Raw genomic sequence first — 24992 nt, forward strand, 5'->3', positions numbered from 1 at the left:
ATAATGTAATTCCTTTTAAATAGGTAATTTTCATGCGTGAAGGATAATGAAAGGTGAGAAATTTGACTGAATCAGCACACAAACATTTAAATGAAGAAACTTTTATTACCATCAAATTGATCAGTTCAGTCAGGGAATACATAGCTTACAAATGAGAAACAGGGTCCAAGGGTCCCAGAGACAAGTACATTTATAACACATAAATAAATACATGAAGAAATGAATACATTTGATTACATGTATGACTTAATAAAGTGTATGCATTTAATAAAATTGCTTTACAAAGTAGTAAAACACAGTCATTTCCTATGGTCATAACTGTGTATGAGCACTGTAAAATTAGGTTTTAATCAATAACATAACTTAGAAAATATTGCATTTTTTTCTCCCAGCCACGATTAACTTTTTGTTCATGTCTACAATCTCTATGAACACATATACTATGAGCCTAAGCAGGCAAATATTAACTAAAACAGAAACTGAATATTCACAAAGTTTTTCCCCTTTGTTACCAACTTGCTCCAGCACATCAGACAACTTTGACTGAAAACAGCAAATGTATGGCAAAATCATACAACAGAGAACAAAGAATGACTGTGGACAAGAATTTTGTAGAAGAATCTGGGTCCCTTAGACTGCACAAAGTAAATGGATGGATGGAAATTAAAAAGTAGCCTTTTAATTTGTCTTGAGATGGACAGCCTTGCATACAGTTGTTTGGCTGCTCTTGAGAATGCATTGTGGGAAATTATAGAAAGTGAGTATAGACAAGAGCCAAGAGCATAGCTAATGTGACCTGAATGTGAGAGATCATCTGGACAGACACTGTCCTCTGGTTTAAGGGACCATGGCAACATTAGTAGCTATGCTCTGGAAATGAATAGGCTCATGTGTGCTAAAGAGTACAATAAGCAGCATCACAGTTTCATAGCAATAAGAATATTGCTCAAATCATATGATAATAGTAGACTTTGGCACCACCTAAATAATGTTTTTTCCCGTTTCTTTTTCATTAAAAAAAAGGGAACTGGAGAAAAGACAATATTATCTATGTAATCATTGATGTCATTTAGGTGAGAACAAACTTGAATTGCAAATTAATAAATGCATAAATAGCTACAAATTAAACAATCAGAACATAGAACACATTCAGGGTATCATATCGGTTGAATCTCACAAGCCAAGACAAATAACCAAATATATATATATACTTTTTTTTACAACAGAAAGTGTGAACAAAGAAGACAAGGAAACGAAGATGGCTTTCAGTATCATTATTCACATGGTAGTCAGCTAGTGTGCGACAGCAAGATTAAAGGAATGCATTTTCCTTTTGTAAATTGCGTTATTTTCTCAGGAGTAAGATCAAAGGAGCTGCTAATAAAGATCTAAAAATGTGTGAGAATGATTGACTTTCGGGATAAGCAGGTTTTGGGTTTCAGGAGGCACAGAGAACAGAATACACGCTCAACACATTGAGTTGAAAGCGTTGTACCGAGGAGAGGAGAGAGACATCTGCTGGATAAGGATTTGCAGGTTTGGCAACACCCATCCAATGTGGCATAGCATTTACACTATGTTGCTGTGGCTTTGCAGCAACGTCTGTGTTTTTAATCACTGCAGTTATCCTCTCTTAATTGGAGTGCCACACATTAAAGTAGAGAGGTATTGTAGGATGCAACAAAAAAGCATAAAAGTCTCGAATGACAAAGGATGACTTCATATTTTGAATGTGTAACTTTGAATGAGTTTTTAATTGATACTGTCCCAGGATATGGGCCGTATGTTTTACAAATAATTCTCAAATCATCAATCCACGAAGAAGGATGTGTGAAATACATTCTAAGGAATGTTTTGCATGCTACCTAGAAATAAGGAGTATTTTTCTGTGGAAAAGTCTAAAAAACAAGACAAAATATTTTACATGCAAGGACAGGGAGAGGAGAGCTTTTGTCCTTATTAGCATGAGCATTAAACCTTGCTCACAGATAGCAATGGAAAAAGTTAAAACACCTAATGTGAAAGTGCTGTACCAATAGATATTCCATAATTGAAACATTTATTGATAAATTGCTCTGTTGACATTGCATAAAGACATGATCACGTGGATGTGTAGTTATATTAGAAATAATTTCTCTGGCACCATGAAAAAATACAAAAAATTGCAACACTTGTGTCAATTTTATCTACGTATCTACTATGTGATGGACGTGTAAGGCAAGAAGTAAGTTTAAATCCTTATCCATCAGATGCTTAATAACAATGTGAAATCAACAAGAAAGGTCACAGCACATGCCATTTTGGCTACTTCTACAGAAGTTTCTATTTACAGCAGTTTGACACTAAGAGCCATGTGTGTTTTCCCAAGGAGCCCTCAGCACAGACGTGCCTGGAGATGGTAAAGCTCAGCAGGTAAACAGCTGTACCACAGGGCAAAACATCAAAAGCACACACTATGAAGTAACCATTGTCAAGCCCATGAGAGAAGAAATACCAATATACGAAATAAATATGTCTGAAAAAGAAAAAATCTCCTTCTCTCTCTCCTTTTTAGTGAAAGACTGTATATCACAGTGGGGTATGTGAGGACAATATTGAAGTTTCCATATGGAGCTGGTCCTGTGAAATGGTAATCCCTGTTCTGGGTAAATATTAATGCAAAACCTCCAGTTCTGTGGGCACGTCAGGATTTTCTGGCTAATATTGCTATTGTTTTTCATGTAATTTCATTCATTTGTTATGGGTAGTTTGCGTTGATCACATGTATAAGTATTATACATTATTGCACACCAACTTTTATTTGATCTGGGTGGAAAATTAGCATAAAACAGAGAAAAATACAAGACCTGGGCAAACTGTATTTTTTCCTCAAACTGCATGTAAAGAACAATTTCACAAGGAAACACCATATGACTTTGTTATCTAAGTGACAGGATTACCATTAAAATAGATTAGCAATGGAAAGTTGTGAAAAATAACAGGATCCTTCCTCATGTATAAAGTGTGCGTTGGGATGGGAATTTCAAAAATAAGGTATTCAGAGAACAGTGTGTATTTTCCATTTAATATTGGGATGCATATCAAATTAAACATGAGACAGATGAGAGCATTAATTCATGCTTGGGCAAATGACACATTCAAGAGAGACCAATTAAAGATCAGACCACAGCTCAGGAAAGAACACAGGCTCTGTGAGATCATACTGTACTAACGCTGCAAGTGAGGAGTTAAGCAGATTCAGCATCACCATGCTAGCAGCTAATATACAGGAAGCAGGGATGTGTTGGCAAAGCGGAAGGGTGGGCTGGAGGGTGCTGGGTGTTTAACCATTCTGCTCATCCCGGGCTTCTGTGGCTGATTGGAGGGGCACGGGGGCCTCTCCGTTACACCGTGATGAGGGGTCCTCCATCTCAGGCTCATCGTTTGCCTTTGAGCTGGCAGCTGGCTCAATGGGAGGGTCTGTGCCAGCTGCAGTGCTTTGAGAGGCCTCGGCAGGGGGCCCGGGGGCATCGCTCGGAGTCACGGGGCCGCCCGGCGCCGCAGACGAGGGGCTGGCAGCCGCCGAATCACTCTGTTCTGGGGCTCTCAGCCTCTTCATGATTGTCGTGACCCTTACCGCTTTCTGCAGGTGACAATCAGAGAACACACATTGGGCCGTGGCAAGGGATGAGTGCAGGTAACACAAAAGTCGATAACACCAAATGAGACAAGGATGTGTCTAGACATTTTAAAACAACTTTATGTATTTATACAATCTACTGTCTATGTCACCCACATCAACCAGCATGTCTTTTGTGAGGCCACTTTGTAATTTTATAAATTCTGAATTGCTTCCCACGCATACAGACCTGCAGTGATCCACCTAGCCTATTGCCTAAACCAGAGCACCACTCTGTCCTCTGCCAATTTCTGTGAAACACACGATGTGGGGGCTGGGGGGAATGGGGCATTTATGAATTGATTTCCTCCTTAAGGCATGCTATCCAGAACACTGCCTTTCAGAGTCTGTACTGCACCATTTCTCAGCAGGCAGCTCATTTGATTTTTGCCAGCAGAGGGTGCAAGTGCATATGCAATAAAGCATTTTACTTCTCTGCATAAAAAAATGTAGAAGAGAGAGAAAACAATAAGGAAAAACCAATCACCTTCCACTTGGCCTTGGCAAAGTTCTTTTCAATTTGTGCGCAGACACCGTCCTTGATGTTCTTGTCAGAAGCTGCATTTCCAGATATCCTGAAGTAAGAGAATTAAGCCTGTTTTAAATGGAAGGACAACCTAAAACATGCATGCTATTGAAAATAAAGACGGAAACATGCAAGGATAACATGTTATGACAACTCCTGTCCTTATAATGCCAAGCATACAATGAAAGACTTTAGCTATCCTTAGATTCTACAACCCAACACATACCAAAGAGTGGTAAATGTTAGGCTCCAGCCTGGCAACTGGGAAGGTACACATACTGTGTAATTTATTCCCCTACTCTTAAAGACTACATTTGTCACTAAATAGGAGCCAGGTCAGAAAGTAGGAGCTGAGAGGATTAAAACATGATCTTTTAGCTGTGAGCACAATTCACCATGTATATTTCAGATAGGTAATTGATGTTAGTAAAGATCATAACAAGCAAAGATGATTTTAAAATTTTAATTGTATACCTCTATAAAAAAGAGAGAGCAAGAATGACCATTTTATCAGTGTGACAATTAATTGTGCAATATGAAAGTGCATGCCTGTAATGATATCACTGAGCACCTTAGTTAAGGTTCCATGTAAAATTTTTCAGACACCATATACGAACACCTGTTTCCAATATACTACAAGAACAAAGAGCCCATCCAGGACGTATTGCTTGTGACGAATATGCTTGTGTGTAAAAACCTTAACACATCCAAATGCAAAAGTCAGCAATCATACTGCAACATATGTGGAGTGCTAAGTGACAGTTAATACACAACTTATTCACCTAATAGACAGATGAAGCTACTGAGCAATGTCCCTCCAACTCAGCTCTTCTTGCGTGTGGTCCTTATATGACTCAGCAGCACTGATGTCAAACAGACTGTCCTGCTCCTTCCACAGCTGAACAATCTCCACTGATCTGACTAAGGGCAGCAGTTTAGCATGGGAGCAGGGCTCATGACTGCCTCAGTAAATATCCAGCTGTATAAATGGATAATAGGTAACAATTGTAACCTATGTAAGTCACTCTGGATAAGAGCATCTGCTAAAAGACAATAATGTAATATAATGATCTAAGTACATGTCCTATGAGGCTCACAGCTAAACAAGGTTCTCCACACTAGGCTGAGTCTGTGTGCTATGAGGCTCAGCCACCTCCCTTTGTGGTCTTTCTCTTTATTTTGATCAGCTTGTCATTTGTCACGATGATCCTTGCTGTTAGCTCGTGAGACGTTCACCTTGTAAGGACCTAACGCTTCACAATTATGTCAGGGACAGATTGTTTTTAATTATTGAGTCAGAGCATTTCAGATGCACTAGATTTTGTCGGGATGGTCAAGAGCTCGCAAGGACAATTATGAGCAGGATGCTTACTGCTGACTGACCACACACATGAATGTCCACAATTCACTTCTATTTCAAACAATGGTCGAGAGGTTGTATGGTGAGGAAAAATCATGGCTTGATGGTACAGTATAAGCTCAGAATAAGGACATGGACATTTGCAGAAACAAATTAGACGGGTAGGAATGATCCGAAGGGTTAAAACTTGTCCGAAGGGTTAAAACTTTGTGATAAGGTTATGTCCTGTTTATAACCTCCATTAAATACAACATTATAAAATGTATTGCTATAGTTATAACTGCATGATTTTAAAGGAAAAGCAGGGGTGATAGGGAACAGACTGACCATGAACAAACATGGGTTGATGGATGCGTTTTGAGGAATGATTGAATCTACTGTGTTTTTCAGGAATGATTCACAGCTTTAAGCCATAAATATTTCAGTACCACTCATGGTTGATGGCTTCCTGTGCAGTAAGCCTCTGGTCCTGGTCCACTTCCATTAGACATGCCACCAGCCCTTTCGCTACAAAACAACCAACACGGAAACTGTGACACAGGAGCAACTTTGAACTACATTTAACTTTTAGCAGCTGAGACATTAGGGTTTCTCAGGTTGATGATGTCAGGAGATGCACTCTGCAGCTGAACAGATCATGTAAAAGGTGAACCTGTGTGTCACAATCATTTACATGCATCTACTGTCCCACCTATTTAGCAGTCTCTGTGCACTACCTGAGTCAGAAATGTCATCCCAATATGGAGAGTCAAACTCATAGTCTCCCGACAGGATTTTCCGGAAGAGGTTCTTGTCGTGGTTCTCGTAGTCATCATCGTCAGTTTCATCATAAAATGGGGGGTTTCCTGACAGCCTGGACACAGAGAAAAGGCAGGTGAGTGTGGCTACCTTTGTATTGTGCTTATCCTCAATTCAGCCTCTTGCCACACTGCGTCTTCAGTGAGCATAACAACCTCAAATGCATGGAGAGCCTGTTCTACATTTAACACATTAAATCTATTTAAACTCTTCAGGGATAATGACTGACTTCTGCTTATTAACCAAGAGATACTCACAGTATGTACATGATGACCCCAATGGCCCAACAATCGACTGGCCTTCCATACCTCTGCCTTCCAACCACCTCAGGAGCTAGGGGATGAGAAACAGGTTCCCGGACATCAATCACCACCACTATGAACCAACCTCCTCACACCTGCTGTAAGCACACCTCCCTCCCATCCCTGCTGTAAGTCTGACCCCCTAATTCTTTCCCCGCCCCCAGCTATAAGGTTCTCCCCAATTCCTTGGGCAGCAGTGTAGAATAGTGGTAAAGGAGGAGAACTTGTAACCAAAAGGTTCCTAGTTAGTTGAGGCACTGCTGCTATACCCTTGGGCAAGGTGCTTAACCCACAACTGCCTCAGTAAATATCCACCTGCATATATGGATAATATGTGAAACTGTAACCGTTAGTGGCTCTGGATAAGAGTGTCTGCTAAATAATAATAATGTAATGTAATCAAAGCCCTTCCTGCAGCAGACATTTTAACTCCGCTCACCCAGGTACTCAGGGGTTCCACAGGGCTCTTTGATGAGTCCATTCTCAAGCTTGGCCAGGTGGAAATCACTTATCACAATTTTGGAGTGCTTCAGACGGTTGTAGTATACCAGGTTCTCCAGCTGAAGGAAACAGCAAGACATGTAACACCTTACTTTTCCTGTCCAGTAATATAATAGACAGTCTTCCTGGTGTGACAACAACACATATTCAAGCACGGCTAATACAACAAGATCAAATGCATGTATCCAAGCAAAAGACATGGGACAGGGGTAGTTTTGAGTAAAGCGTGTCTTTATTCCAAGAAATTTAGGGTGCGTTAGCCTTAATGACTGCTTCAATGCAAAGTGGAGAACTGTCTACTAATTTCTGTTAGAAGGCTGGCGATACTGTCCTTCACTCATTTAAAGCATTAGTAAGCCCCAACACTGAAGAGGTCCTTTTTGGCCTTGTGTTGTTTTTGTTCTCAAATGCATCTCAAAAATATTCTGTTGGGTTGAGGTTGGGACTTTGTGCTGGCCACTGAAAAGATTCAATGTTATTTTCTTCAAAACACATGTAGTCCCACCCATTTTCCTATAATGACATAGTATGTCAAATGACTTTTGGTAAGACAGTGCACTTTCAAAAGAAGCTATTCCAGCAAGCTCATTTTAAAATGATGCATTCAGACTATTCACACAATACAAGTGGTTTTTGTTCTGGGTTTTTCAATGAAATTCTATCAATCACCACCAGAGAGCACATAGTGTCCAGTACCTTGAGGTTCCTGTGGACAATGCGCAGGGAGTGTAGGTAGGCTACTGCTTCCATCACCTGTCGGATAACATTGCTGGTGTCTCGCTCCGAGTAGTAGCCCTGATCAAGGATCCAGTCAAAGACCTCTCTGCCTGTAGCACTGTGGGGTAAACATTACTGCATGACTTCCTTTCATTGACTGATGCTTACACAATAAAGTGGCCTTTATTGTCCAAGAGCAAAAGAACCATAACTAAATTTTCTATAAGTAACAATCTTTCAATAATAAAGAACATAAGTGAAACTGGGAAATCACTTTCTTTTATGATTTTGTGCTGAATTTAGCTCTGTGTTTTCATGCTCTGACCTAGTAATCAGTAGTCATGTACTGAAGACCATTTTCTGTGACATATTTCTGCAATGAGACATTTTTCCTGTTATTGTAAGTAAATAGACTCACAATTCTATATTCAGAGTGTGTGACATTTTAAAGTATGTGAAATGAACTGCAAGGCACATAAAAACAAACAGATGAGAATCTTGGATGTCTGTAAATGAATAATAAAAAGCATTGTTGCAGGCATATTGGTCAGGCCTCAAGCTACATCATCACATTTGTTTCCCACAAATGTATAACAAAGACTCAAGGAGGCTGTACAAGGAGAGAACATTTTTTTCAAAGCCTGTGACAAGAGGCAGACTTACAGTTCAAGAAAGAGGAAGTACTCTTTCCTGGTCTCATAGACATCCACCAGCTGGAGAATATTAGGGTGCTTCACCCTGAGAGCGAGAAATGAAAGGCAGAAAGAGAGGGAGAGAGACAGAGAGAATGAATAGGTTAGTGGAGCAGATATGGTATGTTCTGTATCTACAGAGGCATTATTTACATGTCCATTAACTCACCACCACAGTCAATATTGAATGTAATGCAAATCAGTTAATATAAATGTGATTAATTAGAGTGCATTTTTTGTTGAGCCACTGCATCTCTGTAAAGGTTACCCATAATTCAATGCAGTGTTTGTTCTTCATCAGGGATTTGTTTCACTTTTAGGTTACCAACCACATTTTATGTAAGTATAATGTTGCCTTTGAGTTAACATTATCAACATGTATAGTATATCAAATAGTATGTCATAAGTCTGATTTTATTTTTTGTTATGTGAAAATACAGGCGTTCAATACAATTTGACTGCTGTAAATCTCCATTCAAATCTATATATGAACATATGAATTCAAAAAATCAGAATTTGTAACATGTACAACATGAAAATTTTGGATAATAATCTAATTTTGTTAATAATATTATATATTATATTTTAGGTCATTAGAAACCTGGAAATGAAAATATAGTTAAAATCCTAAAACAGGCTACATCTTGTGCCCTTGTTTTTGAGCACTTTTTGCCAATACATGAGATTTCTGAGAAATCTGACAAGGCTAAATCTAGCTAAAGCTAAGAAGGCTAAAAGTAGCTTTACACACGCAGAGTAAAATTTACTACAAAAATTTCTCCATCCAAAAGCATTCATTTAGTGATAAATGTATATCAAAGACATGCCACTTGATACAAATATGCAATAAAAGCTGCTGCTTAACTGTGGATCACTTAGTGTATAGCTATTGACATGTACTGAAATGTATTACTTTGGAAAACATTAATTTCAAAATTTCCTTTTATATTTTATATTTTCAACAATTTTAGTTAGACTTTTTTTCATCTTAGAAATGATAAAAATCAAAGCCAATTTCATGTCATCAGAATATGCATGGTATACCTTAACCATGATAGCTTTGTAACTGGCTAAGGATAAGAATGTGTGTCAAAAATAATACATAAATAAATACAAATCTAACAGCAATATAATACAACAATCAACATACTGTATCACATATTGGCATACACAATGTTTTCCATAAGAGTACAAACCTGCCATTTTTTTAAGGATTTTACAAGAGTTAACATGGCTCAATTTTGATTGTTGAAAAGCACACAATCGCCATATTGTCTGTCACACACTTGTTATCTGCAGTAGAGAAGATGGAGATAGAATCTGACCCTTTGAGCTGGGAAGGACTTCTAACAATCCCCATGTAATCAGTGAAGTATTGAGGTTTAGTTCACTCTTTTACATCTTTATGAGAAAATCTGCTACCTCACCTCGTGCTGAAAATTTCAATTTGCTTTTTTCTTTTGTATTTCTAGCTGCCAGTAATAGATTCTCTGGCAAAGTCTAAGCATGCTAATAGGAAAGCAAGACTTTATGAAAAAAGATGCAAGTGCTTGTGTTAGTAAGCATACTTCAAAGAAATCAGAAAAATGCTGTGATATCAAAATTATATGAGAAAATTTCACCCATTGTAACTATGGAAAGATCCATGCCTTTGCATTAAAACTTTGCTAGAGTAAAGCTCTTTTTTCTGGAGATGTATAACCAGGTTTTTTTTATAAAGTATTTAATGGGGTTTTATCATTTAAAATTAAGTACATTGGTAAACAGACACTGACTCATACAAGAACAGTGTGGCAATAAAGTCAGATTTTGAATCCATTTTAGAATAAAATATTAGTTACAAAAACTTTATTAAAAAATATACATTGTCTACATTAGAAAATGTAATGTGTCAGATCAGTAAAAAATTACTTTAAAAGAAATGTCTGGAATTGCTGCTATCCATAATGAACCGTTTACGATAATATTCTAATCAACGTAAATTAGAACAAATAAATTAAGAATTAAATTAAAGTAAATTAAGAATTTACCAGTTACTCCAAACTGGGCCTAACTGGACTAAAGACATCTATTTAATGTGATTCAGCAAATGCAAAGGAATTTGTCTTTGAATTTTCCAGATCAAATAGGTTTCTTATTTTCCACTCAAGTCATACAAGTTTGATGGAATTATGTTATTCTGTGAAATCCTACTCAGTGGAATTAATCTTATTAAGTTATATATTTGTTTTCATTATGATCTTCCTGCTTTACACACATTTTGATGAAATAATGTCACCTGACACAACTACTGAACAACAATTGCAAATTTGACCCATCTTTGTTTAAATTTGTGGATTTACCTAAACCTTCAATTAGCACCCAAGCTGGGTTTTGGTATCAATATAAGGATATGAACGACAGAGGTAATGTCATTTAATGCTTACACTAAAATATAGTAACATGATTAATGATCATTTCCATATGTTCATATGATGTTCATACGATGTGTTTTCATTTCATGTTCATATGAAGTTTTATATTAAAATGTTCTCCACATTGATGAATATAAAATATTGTTTATTTTAATATACACTCACATTTTTAAAATGAGGATCTCATTCTTGGCAGCTTTCCGTACTTTTCTTCCATCCTTTTTCAGGAATTTTTTACAAGTATACATTTTCAGCGTATTCTTGTCCTTAGCCCGGAAAATCTCACAGAACTCCTCCCTATGCAGGAAACACAAACAGAGTGTTGAATCACACATGCATTCAATATAGCAAAAATACATGCATGCCAGGTATAATTTACAAAAAATTATAACAATATAAGGACCACACAAAGTACTCACGACTTGACAATTTGTCCCAGGTCATACTTGTCAGTCACCTCTGAGGGATTGTTATAATCCTTCTTCTCTCCGAGTGTTAAACAGCCGAATGGCATGGCCACCCCTGCCCTACCACAAAAGAGTATCAAACCATTAAAAAACATGACCACTCCTGCCCTGAACAGACGAGAGAACAGTAAACTGTTACCCACCAACAGATACACACACAAACCACCACAACATCACACATAGATAGCGACATAGCTTGACAGCTTAATTATTGCTCTACCTCACTTATTATTGAGCAGCCCTGTAAGTCTACTTTGTTAGGGCACTACCAAATGAAACTACCATACCATAATATGCCATAACATACCGTATGGCACAATACATTAAGGATCTATGTTCAGTAACTGCTAGCACTTTGCAAGCAGAACCCCCAAATCTCGCCACTTATGGTTAAAAGCTTAATGAATAATCTACCAAGGGAGTCTTATAGGAGTTGCTGGGGCCCAGCATTCATTTGTATGTAATTCGCAACAAAATGACAGGGATTCATTTGGCTCAAGGCATCAGAAGCACTTTACTAGTCTCTCTAAGCTCTCAAGCTAGCCTGTCTCCAGCGGATGAAGGAAGAGAAGCAAGCTGGAAGAGGGGTGGGGGGCAGCAATGAATTCCTACTCCTACAGTGGCACTTGCGGTGGAAATACATGAAGCATTTCAAATTAGGGAAGAAACAATTACAGAGGAAAAAATCCAAGGGAAGGAGACAAACAACACCACTTTATGCACTTTCCATTGCATTTATGTGCACAATAACAATGTTCTAATTTCTCTTAATGGCATATGGAATCAAAAACTTCTCTTTTATTGCTGAGGGGTGCTATTTCTGTAACTGGTCCCATTAGAGTTTGTGGGTTTAGTCTGGCAGGGCACAGAGAGAAGCTGACTGCTGGCTGTGCTCCCTACACAGAATTAATCTGTCTCTTCTGTCTGGGTTTATCGATGAAATTGTGCTGCGTTTCCTGGTAATGACACTCCCTTACGGAACAGCTCATACGTGTCTGCTTCGCAGCCCGGGCTAATGCTGCTCTGTGTACACCAAAGTGGAACCAGCCCTCAGCATGAGACCGAGGTCTGTTGGTAAGTATGTGCATTTTTTTAACTTCAACGCTCTTCAGAAGGAACAACTGAGAAGCTATCAAAGTCACTGCTATGCCATCCCCCACCCACTCTTCCTGCAGCTGGGTAGATAGCTGGTGGTGACCACCATCAAATTGCTAGGTAGCTAGCTGGCTAGCTATGTAATGCAGCTACAGTAGCTTAATAAACGTAATTATATATAATTATGAATAATTTTAAACCTAATAAAATAATCATTAATAGCATAATTAATAACATACCATTTGAAATTAGGTGATCATTTTCTTTCTTTTGTATCCTTTGATAAATGCCGAGATAATTATATGCTCATCTAACCGTGATTCAGTTCATGCTTAGGTTAAAAAAAACTGCACAGTTGTTTCCTGAAACCCTCACTGAAATATATATAATTTCCAGCTCATAATACAGTAACATTCAGTTTTGTAGATCACCTTTTGCCCGTATCCACTTCCAGTTCAACAAAGAGTTAAATGAAAACAGACATAGGTACCAAAACAACTGAGAAAGACATGGATAATCTGTTGGAGGTTGGGGCCACCAGGAGAATTGTCTACATTCAGTCATGATTATTTTTTTTCTGCTTCTTTGGAGAAATGATGCAAAAGGCTTTTTTCTTTTATCCAGTGAGAATAGCTAGGCCACTAGGTTCCTGGCTGATCATGGTATACAGTGGTCCTTCAGTTACAAAAGCAAGCAAGTAATTAGGACAGTCTCTGTTCCATTGGGACAGGCAACATCCCACTGTTGTTATCCTTCCATGTAAAATCTGGTCATTCATCACCGGACTGTTTCATAAACACATCTACCTTGACATTAATGTAAGAGATTATAAACTATCCAAGGATGATATATTCAATAGAACCATGAAAAAACAGCTCAGAATTGATTTTCTCCAATTAACCAGACATTTCAAACACAAAAAAGAAACCCCTGGTTGTGCTCAAGAATTTTTTCCTCATTCGGAACTGAGTCAGTGCTTTATACGACAGTTGCAGCAGTGACCTTTTCTTGCGCTCTCTCTCTCTCTCTGTAAAACACTGCTGTTCTGAAAATCTGTGGTGCAAAAAAAAAACCTTACAGCAGCTGCATTTTAATGAACCAAGAGCTGGCAAACAGTACTATGAGAGAAACAGTTTGAAAAAAGACCAATCTTCAGCATATAGTTCTTTGAGATAAAAGGTCTTGCATCTGGTTCTGTATCATTCAGCCTGCTGCCAACTGCCAATTGGGACAGAAAGTGAAGAAACATATCCATTGACTCACTTGATAGATGGCTTAATGTTTATGACTTTATCAGGAGCAGCCAAGGTGAAATTCATATTAATTAAGGTAACAAAAGTGCTCCAACTAAAAATAAAAACATTAAATAAAAAATGTTCTGTATTCAGAACTCTCAGAAGTCCTTCCAAAGTCATCTTAAAGTCCTTTTATGTTTTTGGCATGTGTTACTTCCTCTTGAATGTAAACTAAGGAAGGTTCAAACATGCATTGTAGGCCCAGCAGGGAAAGGAACAGACATCACTGATCATGCCTGCAAGAAATATGTATGGATGTGTCCCCTCGAAATAACAGTTACAGAGAGAGGTCTGGACTGTTACTGCAGCTATGCTGTTTCATGCAGGCCCCTGTAGAAGGCAGCTGCAGTGCTTGTTATAACTGATGACTTCAAGTACTGTGACACGGACCAATAAAACAATAATATATAAGATTATCGGCAGTAATTGACAATTATGAATTAGATTTGATGATTATGAATTAGATTAAATCTAATGAATTAGATTTAACTTCCCAACACTTGGTAAAATTAATGTAGGGATCCTTCTGTGGGATATCTGGGATTAGGCAACAAAATCTTGTACTAAAATTAATAATATTCTAATATATGTAACATATGTTATAATGGTAGTTAATACAATATTCATAAGGTGTCATGGAAAGAGACTGCCAATGAAGTGGGCAAAAGGTTTCATTGTTGTTCATGTCATTGACATTGTAATGTTTGCTGAAGTACACACTGGACACAGCTTCGCTGACAAGAGCGTGTTGCTAACTGCCATTTCTGTTTTCTCTTAAATCCCCTTCCCTCTTTCCTCAAAATATGATGTTTCAAAGACACATAAACATCGTTCTCTTGTGAGATAAACACCTCTGGTCATTACTCTTTTTTTTCCAGAGCGATCCAAAAGGTCTGTTTTTCACACAGTTAAAAGCGGAGGCCATGCTGTATGTCTTTTCGCAGCAGCTGAATAGCAGTGACAGGGTCACAAACAAGGGAGCGGGAATAAAATGGTATTGATGGAGGCGAATACAGTGCACAAAATGAAGATACGGATTTAATCTACTGCTTGTACCCGTATCGCTCTGTCAGGGCCATGTGAAATAAAGGGTTTCTGGACAGGATGCTACAGCCCTGTACATGACCTATGTCACCCCAGTAGACACCCCTCAATTCTTCAGATGGGATTTTTTTTTATTGAATCTACAAGAGTACGCTGTGTGAGTGAGTGACTGCTGAATGAACACAGATTCCCTGTGGAAGTGGCAAGAAGGCCACTTTTCTTTTGAAAGCCTATTCAACTGCAGTGTCAATAAGAACCAACAACCGACAAGGAAGAAACCAAGACCAAATGTTAGGAGATGGGCTTTAGCAAATGAAGGAAATAAAGGCTTTTCTTGATGATGTCATATTTCATATACGTATCTGTAAAATTGCATGACAAAAGCAAATTGAAAAGTGGGTTATGAAGAGCTTTCCATTTAAAATAGCAAATTTATGGAAATGCAATGTATAGATACATGGAACAGATTTCTATGAACAAATATATATGTGTAACAAAATCACATTAAAATATACTCTAAATATACAATTACTGTCACCAACAGCATCAACAACTGCTAAAATATATGCATATGATAATCTCATATGATATTTCATATGAGATATTATGTCATATATAATTGGAATTGGATTGCATTCATTTACATCTGCATCTACAATATCTGTTTTATTATCCTCTCAGATGCTAATAGGCATATGTATGACAATTACAACATAATTGCATGTTTACAGACTGATACAGATATTGGCTGGTGAATCAGCTATTGTTTCCTGGTGTGGGGACTGCTCTCTGAAGCTATCATCAGTGGTTTTGTCAAAGGTCTTCCCCTGTGCCACTAAAGTTAAGTGGAGTAAGTGCTTTAATCCCAAAAAAATCCCATCCATTTATAGAATACGACACAGTATTCAACATCCTTTAGATGTCCTCTCTTAAACCTTAATTAAAATAGCAGTTTAGCCTTTATCTATTGTTATTTGTCTGACCCTTATTACTTTAATTAGAACGTCACTGACGAGACATCTTCATAAACATCCAATCTGGCTCCATTCAATCCAATGTCATAGCACTACAGTGTCACTGGACACCAATTAACCAGTGTCACAATTAAGCAAAGACCACGACTTATCGTTACGTAACAAGGGACTACATAAAGAGCGGCCACAGACAGACTGACCCTATGACACAAATGACAGGAGTGGGCTGAAAGTAAGAGGGGCACAGGCTGTATAAAGGCCACAAAGAGGGTCTGATAAGTGTTCAGTGTGTAAGAAAGAGTAACAGGAGGTAAGTGAGGACTTAATGAGTGTGTAGTGTGTGAGAGCCAATAACAAAAGGTAAAAGGGGAAATAAGTGAGCAGTGTTTGGGAGAGGGTAATAGAGGGGGTACAAGGAACTTAATGAGTGTGTAGTGTGTGAGAGCTAGTAACAGGAGGTAGAAGGGGACTTGAGTGTACAGTGTTTGAGAGAGGATGATAGTGGGGGTAATAGGGAATTTAAATAGTGTGTAATATGGGAAAGGGGATATGACACAGGTCAAAAGGGACACTGGTAGGCGTGCAATGCATGAGAGGGGGTGAGAGTTGATTGGAAGATCATGTCCTTTTATCAGCAGCACCAGAAATGTGCTAATGTAGGTTCCCTGCTGTGTATCACTGCCAGAATGCAGAAGTCCTTGCTGTAAGTTTGCTAGTAGCGAGGAAGAAGAGGGTATGTTGGAATGTATGGGACTTGTTCTGAATCTCCTCCCTCCCTCCTCCTTTCTTATCAAGGCCCCCCACCCCCCTCATCCCAGCAGAGAAGTCGCTGCTAAGGGTGTGACCTAAATTCACCAATGGTCAAAATTATGGCATTTTCTGCTAATAAACTGCAAAATATCCAACACAATACCAGCAAACACAATAAAGAAAGCTCAACTGGATGCCTCTAAAGAAGGATAAAGGCAGATTTTTATTGCCAATGCAGATGCCATCCTGATAAGGAAGTTGAATGCATAAATAATATATGGTACAGCGAATCAAGTGCAAGTTGGGCAAACACATTATTTCTCCTCAACTGCTGCTGATCCAGTCTCATTTGGTCCACTGTCCCTACTGTTGGTTCATCCAAATAAATAAGAATGAGTGATCCCACAATCAAGTCATCTTCTTGAACACATCCTCTGTGTCAGCTTCTTTGCAGCTGAGGAGTATACCTAACAAACATGACGAAGGACGTTACCAAAAATGCAGCACATTAACTTCACAGAGGCTGCTCTCCATCCATACATGAATCTGTCTTTCTACAGCATTGCCTCAGCAATCCCATTTTCAAACTTGCAATATCTCCTAAAATTACCCATTGGGACATAGAAAAAAAAACATGCATGCATTATCGTGTTTCATTATCGTTTCCAAAAATGATATTTTTAATAAACTCACAAAAAAAGGGGAGGGATGGGTTCCATACCATTTGTTTAAGCAGCTTTTTTTGTTGCTGTTGATCCTGAAAGCTTGCAGGGTTCCAATTAAAATGCTTTCTAAGGGTGGTTTTAGCCAATAAGAGCAGAGAGACAGTTTTTCAAGATGATTCACTCTGGGACAATAATGAGTAGAAGGAGAAAAATAATAACCACAGAGTACAAACAGGTGGTGGAGTGAGGAAAATGAGATGGCTTATCCATACAAGGAATCAATCATCAGAACAAGCTGCCAGCCATTAGAATTAAGACAGAGAGAACGGAGGGATGGTGCGGGGCACAATGGGACTTATTATTGAACAATTGAGTCTCAGGAGATCCTCCTGTGGTGCATATCAGATGCAATCAGTGCACCCCAGTACCCCTCAGCACTGTAGGTATAGTAACTAACTCAACACACGCTCTCAGTTGTCTGCGTAAAAAAATTAAAATCCTTACCATACTCTGTTTCAAACTATGAGCCCTGTGTGGGTTTGATTTAGATAAACTCTGCTTCTGCATGATGAAACAGTTTAAATTATCAGTAAAGCCAGTAGAGCCAAATAGAATACAACAGAAGAAAAGAGGACTATATTGCTGCTAGGGAGCAGAACTGGTTTTGCTGCATTTACTAAAATACAAGACGTTGAAATGCATGTACAAAAATACATGGAAAACACTGGACAAATGCTTTCAGTCTAGGTGTCATGTGAAAATGCTGCAAAAGTACAGCGGAAAGCATGTGTGATTCTATATAGCTCCAATAATGCAGGCCATTTAGATGCATGTGTAAATGCTGCCCAGTTAGCGCAACTAGACAGGTACCAGACCAGTACATGTAATATTACCCATAATGTTTGCATATAAAATGCTAACTTAGAGTTGACGGCAAGATGGCTAGATGATGCTATAGGATGAATATGATAAAGTTCAGGCTATCCATACAAATCACGAAAGAAGAATTGTTACAGGCACTGGAAGACTTGCGATGATGCAATGAACTTGAGGTCAAACAGCAATGTATACGTTGGTTGCTGTTGTGCTGTTGTGGTTGTTCTATCCAGCAAAGTCACAGCTTGTTTTTTCTCCTCTGTTGCCGAGAATGGAAGTTGTTGTTGTTCATTCAATTTGGTGGTATAAACCATGTTCAAACAAGCTATACCAGTCTCAATACTCAGGATAATAGAACAACCCCATCTAGTCAAAGCAGCAAGCAAAGGTCAGAGTAAAGAGGCACAGGGACAAATAATCTGCAGAATGATTTGGCTGCCTTCGCATATTAAGGTAAAGCTTGGCATATCTTGCCCTCTGCACTTTATCTCCCCCATTTCCTCACTCTCACCCCTCTAAAAACTATTCACAGGTGTGCTTTAAATCGGCTATGAATTAAAGTACAGGGGGGAGTAAGAGCGCTAGACAGCTTTATGAGACAAATCTGAGGTGTCAGATTCGTCAGCTTCTCAGACACTGAGAATCCCTCCTCCCCCCTGCAGCTGAATGCCAGAGCTGCACAGCTACCTCACTTTTGCATCTATAATCTCCTGACAGCTTAGCGAGCAGCAACTTACTATTCATATTCCATATTCAAGATGGTTGTGTAACTAAAATAACCTGATGCCTGTGGGGCTTTGCTGCATTTTATAGCATGCCTATATTCCTACCTTCCTGTATTCATTCTTTTTTTCCACGTAAGATAAGTAGTTAACATACAAAAACTGAGCAACAACTCACATGTTGCATGCAGGACACTGTAATACAGGCACTTGTACCCAGGTGGTTAAGGCAAAATGAGAAATATTTTTCATGTCACAACATTCCGGTAACAATCTTGTCCACGTTGCTGCTGTCATGACTGCTGTCATGGCTAGAACATACCACATGTTTGTCCATTTTCAGGCACGGTAGTATTTCTCTGTTCAGGTGTTAAATTTTACACCTTGTGTCACTCTACTTATACTTTGCAATTATGGTGTCAGGTGGCTTAGTAGTTTCTTTCTGATTGAACACTGCCACTGATCTTCCTCAGTAACAAGCTTTGGACACAAAATTACCTCTGAGATATGTTTTAACATTGAAATCACAAGGAATTATACATGGGCATTGCAATTCACCATGGGGGTTGAGCACTTATAGGAACATCTGCCTTAATTTGGAACACAATTGGGAATATCTGAGGCCCATTTACACGTATAGAATCCTCATTCCTCAATAAAACACTGAAAGGAGCAGTAGGATTATTCTGCCTGGATACCTACAGCTAGCTTATGTAGTTTTTTTTCCTGCTGCTATCTACTCGCACTGTTTCATCATCTGTGCTTTCATGCTCGATGCATAATTTGGTTATTGAAGAGTTTGGTTGAACATGTGCTGAGCTGTATCTTATGCAATGAGAAGCAAAGATTAACAAATTAGTAACAGAGCAGGTTTAAATATCAGGGATACCAACAGCAGACAAGGAAATTTGACAAGCACAAAATCAAAAAAAAAAAAAAAACATTTTTTTTGTATTTCCTATGATATTCCAATATTTAGTCATAGATTTGTGGGTTAAAACATGTTTCATTGTTTATAACTGACAATTACCTTTGATATGAGAGTGATAGCTGATGTAGTTTCAGAAGTCACTCAGCAAAGGCAATAAAATGTCTTTTTTTTGTCCAGTGAAGATTGAATTAGACTAGCCATCCTCAACTGTCTGTAAATGGAGACACATGTATATATGATCTCATTGTATTTCAATTCTATGGAGATTCTTAAGTAACTGACCTTTTAATAGTATTGCTCAAAACTGGCATGGTGTATTACTGGCCTGCACAGATAAGTAATAGCATGCTCAGGTTTAATGTTAGCCGTCCGCTAATTGAAGAGTCAATCAGATTGCTGAAAGGAAGATGAAGAAAGTGCAACAAGAGGACAAGTCATAAATCCAGCAAAGCACATGGGCAATGCTGAGAGACGGTTCCAAAAATATAATCAAGCAAATGATGATGAATGTTTTCCATTACCCTGGAGATAGGTCATTGACAATGACTGTAAAGTTTACCTCAGAGAACTTACTTCAGGTTTTTTGACTGCTATCTGTTTCTGCAAGACTGTTTCTGACACACAGTGACCTCAACAACAATAATTGGTGAAATACTTTCTGAAGGCAGTCAATGTTAAGTGTGAGCACAGGGAAATTAAAAGTCTGTACTTATGTGTTCAAACAGTGGTATTGGAAAGGAAAAAAACACAAATGAATCTGCACCTTGGCTGAACAGTAGTACTATGAACGCTGTCTGCAGGACTGTTTTGCACTTGTTTGTACAACTATTATATTATATTAGCAGCTATTACAGATAGCTTCTACAGTTAAGCAAGCTGAGAGTTGAATTAGGTATGTTTTAATACTTTACATGACAAAACACTCATGATATAATAATAACACCAATAATATATATAACAGTCACTTCAATGTAAAGAACTCGTGTCCCCTTTATCTTTGAACTAAAGCTCAGTGTTCTTTGTCATAAGAAAATTTTAAAAAGTCATACTGTGTGGTGCAGAGAAAGATGGTTCCAAAAATTCCAAAATAGCAGCCTTTTGCTGCTATGGGTACACTAAAGACCGACCCCTGTGAATACAGTTTCACAAGGCAGTCAAATCACGTTAGTGTAGATATTAACACATTATGCACTATCCTACTTCATCTTATCGGGTTTTTTCACATGTTAAAAACCTTAATTTAACATGGAAACCCACAAATAAGAGTTTTTTCTCTCTTCTGTCTTTATTAAGGGTTCAATCATTCTGAACAAATTCTTAAGATACAGTATATAGAGCTAATCAGTGCATAGTCAGTCAAGTGTGAGCTGGTGTTGTCAAGAATAAGAATAAGCTGTAAAACTGTAAGCTCAAAAAAAAAAAAAAACACGGTTAGAAATGAGAATTAAAGAAAATCTTACACCCTATTTATGCACAGTTGTGTCACCTCAGTGCTGTATACAGTATAAGTACAGTAAGTCAGACTTTAGGAATGAGTCGTTTTGGGATTTAGTTAACGACAGAGGGAGGCAGCTGCAGGTGCAAAAAAGAAAGAGCACACATACAAGCACAGCACCACTGCTGCAGTACTGCACCCAGCATCCTCCCTCCCAGCTCCGGAGGGAGTGTGAGTCAGAACCCAGGTACACTCTGTAGGTGGGATAAAAATCAAATCAAACTCAGCAAACACGGAGGCAAATATGTACATTCCATACCACTGTAAACACATCGTAATGTGAGTTACAGTGTAAAACAAGCTAATTTTCCTATTGCTATCAAATAACAATTTTTTTAGCCAACAAATTGCAGTATGAATTATATTACTATCACTGACTCCCACCATGTCTGAACAGTTTGTATAAGCACTGAGGAAAAAGGGGAAAGTATGAACACAACCTCTGAAGAGGGCTGCATGGCTGAAAGGAGCAGAAATATCTTTTCTGATCATAATTGTGAAGTTTTCCCCCACTGAGTTGTAATTGCTCTCATTTGAGAGGCAACATTCATGTATGTGTGCCTAGTGTGTGTAAATAGTGTGAGTGTGTGTGTGTGTGTATGTGTGTGTGCGTGTGCGTGTGTGTGTATGGGGTGTGTACATGCAAATGTTTAAATTAAATAATGTCTGCTTGTGTAAATGCAAGATGTGCGCCTACCTTTTCCTGTGTGTGTTCTTGTGTGTGAATGCCTGTGTGTTTTGGGTCCCGTTGTGTCTCATTTCTCTGGAAGCTTCCTGCAGAGTTTACAGTGGCTCCCCAGTTTTATGTGACAGGAGATTTTGAAGTCTCCAACGCTGTCTGCCTTTCTCTCCCTCTGCAGAGATCTGTTTCCATCCAGAAATCCTGGAGGAGTTGCTCCCAAGGTGCCGACTGTCTCTCACCTGTGTGGATTTGAAACAGCCTTTTCCCCGTGTGCTGTCTTAGCCTGCCTATTCCTCTCCTCATCTTCTCACCAGCACCTGATGAATCTCAACCACAAAGCTCCCTACTGATCGACACATCAAAGTGAGAGCTCAGGCTTTCATTATTTACTTCCCACCCTACTGTAAAAAAAAAAATAGACTTTTGCCTTTGAGTCAACATAAACTGTGGAAATGACATCTTACAACAGACACTGAATCCTCTGGACCAGTTTGACCCCTGGTTAATTCGTGGATTTATTGCATTCACTGACTGAAAGGTACCAGAAAGGTCAATATAGAATGTCAGCTCACTACAGGTGCACTGGGTAAATTTGGCACAGACCTGCACCCAACCTGAAATATTTTGATAACTGAAGAAATAATTTAACTTTGTTCCACATCACTCCCACCCATAATACTTAGCATTAATTAAGCACAGAAGATGACTCAACAGTTTGTAAATATATATTTTACAGTGCTTACATTTTTCACCATGATAACTGTATATCAGTAGGCAACTGCATATAACTGCTTGTAATGGCAGAAGAAAAACTAATTCTTGTGCTTTTGTTCTTCCTGTTTAGATGCAACACAGCAAATGCCACTGACTGCATGCAGATCCAGCATCTGATCTGAATATTTCTTCCCTTTCCAGCATGAATTGTCAATGACACGTGAATAAGACCATGCTAGAGCAAGAAGTCAGCAAAGGAATTTCTTCTGGCAGTATTTTATACGGGACAAACATGGCCACTTTGGCCATGTGGCCACTATTTTGAGGACAAGCCTATTGTATCTGTGTTTGGCAAATATCAGCTCCAATCAGTTTGCTGAGGAGATGCCTATGGCTCCCCTCAGGGCTAGCTGACCTACAGCTAAGTCACGTCTGTGGAAATGTAGCTGAAACTGTAGCACAAGTCCACACATAAGCACAAGTAGTGCCACATGTAAAATAGTCATTTTTCTTATTATGGCGATTTCTCAAAGAATAAGTTAAATAATTATGTAATTTACAGATACTATCAACATAAATGCAATTGTTGATTTTGTGATGTGTATCCTAAAAATAAATTACAGATATGACAACAGAAATAATGGATAGAGGATGAAATAAGTTAGTTTGACAAAATCATTTAGTGAAACTCATTTATCTCCATCTTTCAGCTTATCATTTATGACAGTAAGTTCTTTTAATATCAGGCTGTTACATGTTACAACATTTGAACTTCTCATCGAGGGAAATGTATTATAGTGTTAATTACATATTTAGACTTGCACAATAAAAATCATTATGCCCTTGTGTGCACACTGTAAAATAGTTAAGTGGTTGCTTTTTTGTTTATTTCCTTTTTTCATTATCTAAACATACCCCACATATAATTATTTATATTGCTCAATTTGTCATATGATTATGCTTTCCTTTGCTGTTGTCCGATGAATGTTGATGTTGTTGTGATGTCAAATTAAAATGAGAAATTAAAATGTATGATGATTTCATCTGTAGGCATGCCTACCATTAACGTACTTATGCAAATCTGATGCCCTTTTATTTGTTCCAGCTGTTGTTGAAGATTTTTTTTTTCAATTCCTGAGAATGCAAGGCCACATTACCTTTCTCGGTGCATACAGACTTTCTCATTGTCTCTCCTCACCTTCCTCTGCCTCACCATTCCACTAGTTGCCTCTTCAAATGTGTCTGTTCCAAGGTTTAAAGCCTTTAATATCTGAAGTTTGTGGAGTCCTGAATGTAAAGTGCACTAACAGACCCATCAAAATGGAGTAAACATGTGCTGCTTCAAGCCCAAAGACTGAAGTCCTCATCAAGCTGAAATCCCATTCCAGAGCAGATTATTGGCCACTGTGCATGCTGACACTTCACTCAGACATATTTCTGCACGCGAGAAAGTGACAAATGCTATACCGCCACATAACGATACCTCCCCTGGTGATACATTGTCCTATAATCCCATTATTTTCAGCTACACAGCTTTTGTACAGATACTGAAGGGGTGGCTGAGTGATCATTTTTCAACATGATTTAATAACCAAATCAGCTGAGGCAAACAGTGCCTCTACGGTTTATCTCTGTTGGAAACACTAATCAGGAGAGATAACATCAATTAACAGTGGTACAGCTGAAGGGAAGATTGCTTAAAGCAAGATAAACATCCAAGATATGTATTTTTCAACTGTAGATTGTTGAAATAAGATCTGATATTGGTCGGGAGTAGCCACCGAGTTGCATGGATATATTCCTTGCATAATGCAGGAATCAGATGTCGAAAGCTGAACTGCATACACTAGCCTGTAGCCTTAAAGCAAATGCTCCTAACCTTTCCCTCAAGACCACATAATGTTGCAGTTGTTGAATATTCTATGACCCCAAAGTGGGGCAAACAAGATAGACATTTGCTTATAACTCTTTTGCATTGTAACTTATGAATAAAGATGAGAACACTATAACTATTCATATAAAGCCAGTCAATAAAATGGAAATGCATTTCAAACCAGGCTAACAACAAAGAATAAGCAACAAGCAACATTATAACTGTACTTAACATTACCCTTCAATTCTCCATATTTTTAAAGTGTATCTATCTCATATAGCTATGGACCCTGATTTTAAACTTGGAATCCCCAAAGGACTCCCGTCCCTGGAGTAGGTCATTAATATTAATGTCTTACAGTGACATGAATTTCTGGTACAGGGTGACAAGGTGCCACTGAGGAGGGCTCCTCTTTTTAAGTGTAGTATTCAAGCATTAAAA

The 24992-nt window shown here is 38.4% G+C and overlaps 1 protein-coding gene across 3 annotated transcripts in view; it reads right to left on the minus strand.

Moving 5' to 3' along the window:
- Window positions 1–1164: 1164 nt before the first annotated feature.
- camkva (CaM kinase-like vesicle-associated a) overlaps window positions 1165–24992 on the minus strand; it is a 40153-nt gene continuing 16325 nt past the window's right edge. For 2 of the 3 annotated variants that reach the window (XM_036533382.1, XM_036533383.1), the window contains exons 2-11: window positions 11388–11495; window positions 11134–11265; window positions 8526–8600; window positions 7842–7980; window positions 7084–7204; window positions 6600–6675; window positions 6261–6397; window positions 5973–6051; window positions 4146–4233; window positions 1165–3622 (exon numbers count right to left, since the gene is read on the minus strand). In XM_036533382.1, coding sequence (XP_036389275.1) covers window positions 3323–3622; window positions 4146–4233; window positions 5973–6051; window positions 6261–6397; window positions 6600–6675; window positions 7084–7204; window positions 7842–7980; window positions 8526–8600; window positions 11134–11265; window positions 11388–11482 — 1242 coding nt within the window. In that variant the 5' untranslated portion in view covers window positions 11483–11495 and the 3' untranslated portion in view covers window positions 1165–3322. The remainder of the gene's footprint in view (window positions 3623–4145; window positions 4234–5972; window positions 6052–6260; window positions 6398–6599; window positions 6676–7083; window positions 7205–7841; window positions 7981–8525; window positions 8601–11133; window positions 11266–11387; window positions 11496–24992) is intronic. The other variant, XM_036533384.1, reaches the window with a different exon arrangement.

Source organism: Megalops cyprinoides, chromosome 7 (assembly GCF_013368585.1).
Source record: "Megalops cyprinoides isolate fMegCyp1 chromosome 7, fMegCyp1.pri, whole genome shotgun sequence".
In the NCBI taxonomy this organism is placed as follows: domain Eukaryota; kingdom Metazoa; phylum Chordata; class Actinopteri; order Elopiformes; family Megalopidae; genus Megalops; species Megalops cyprinoides.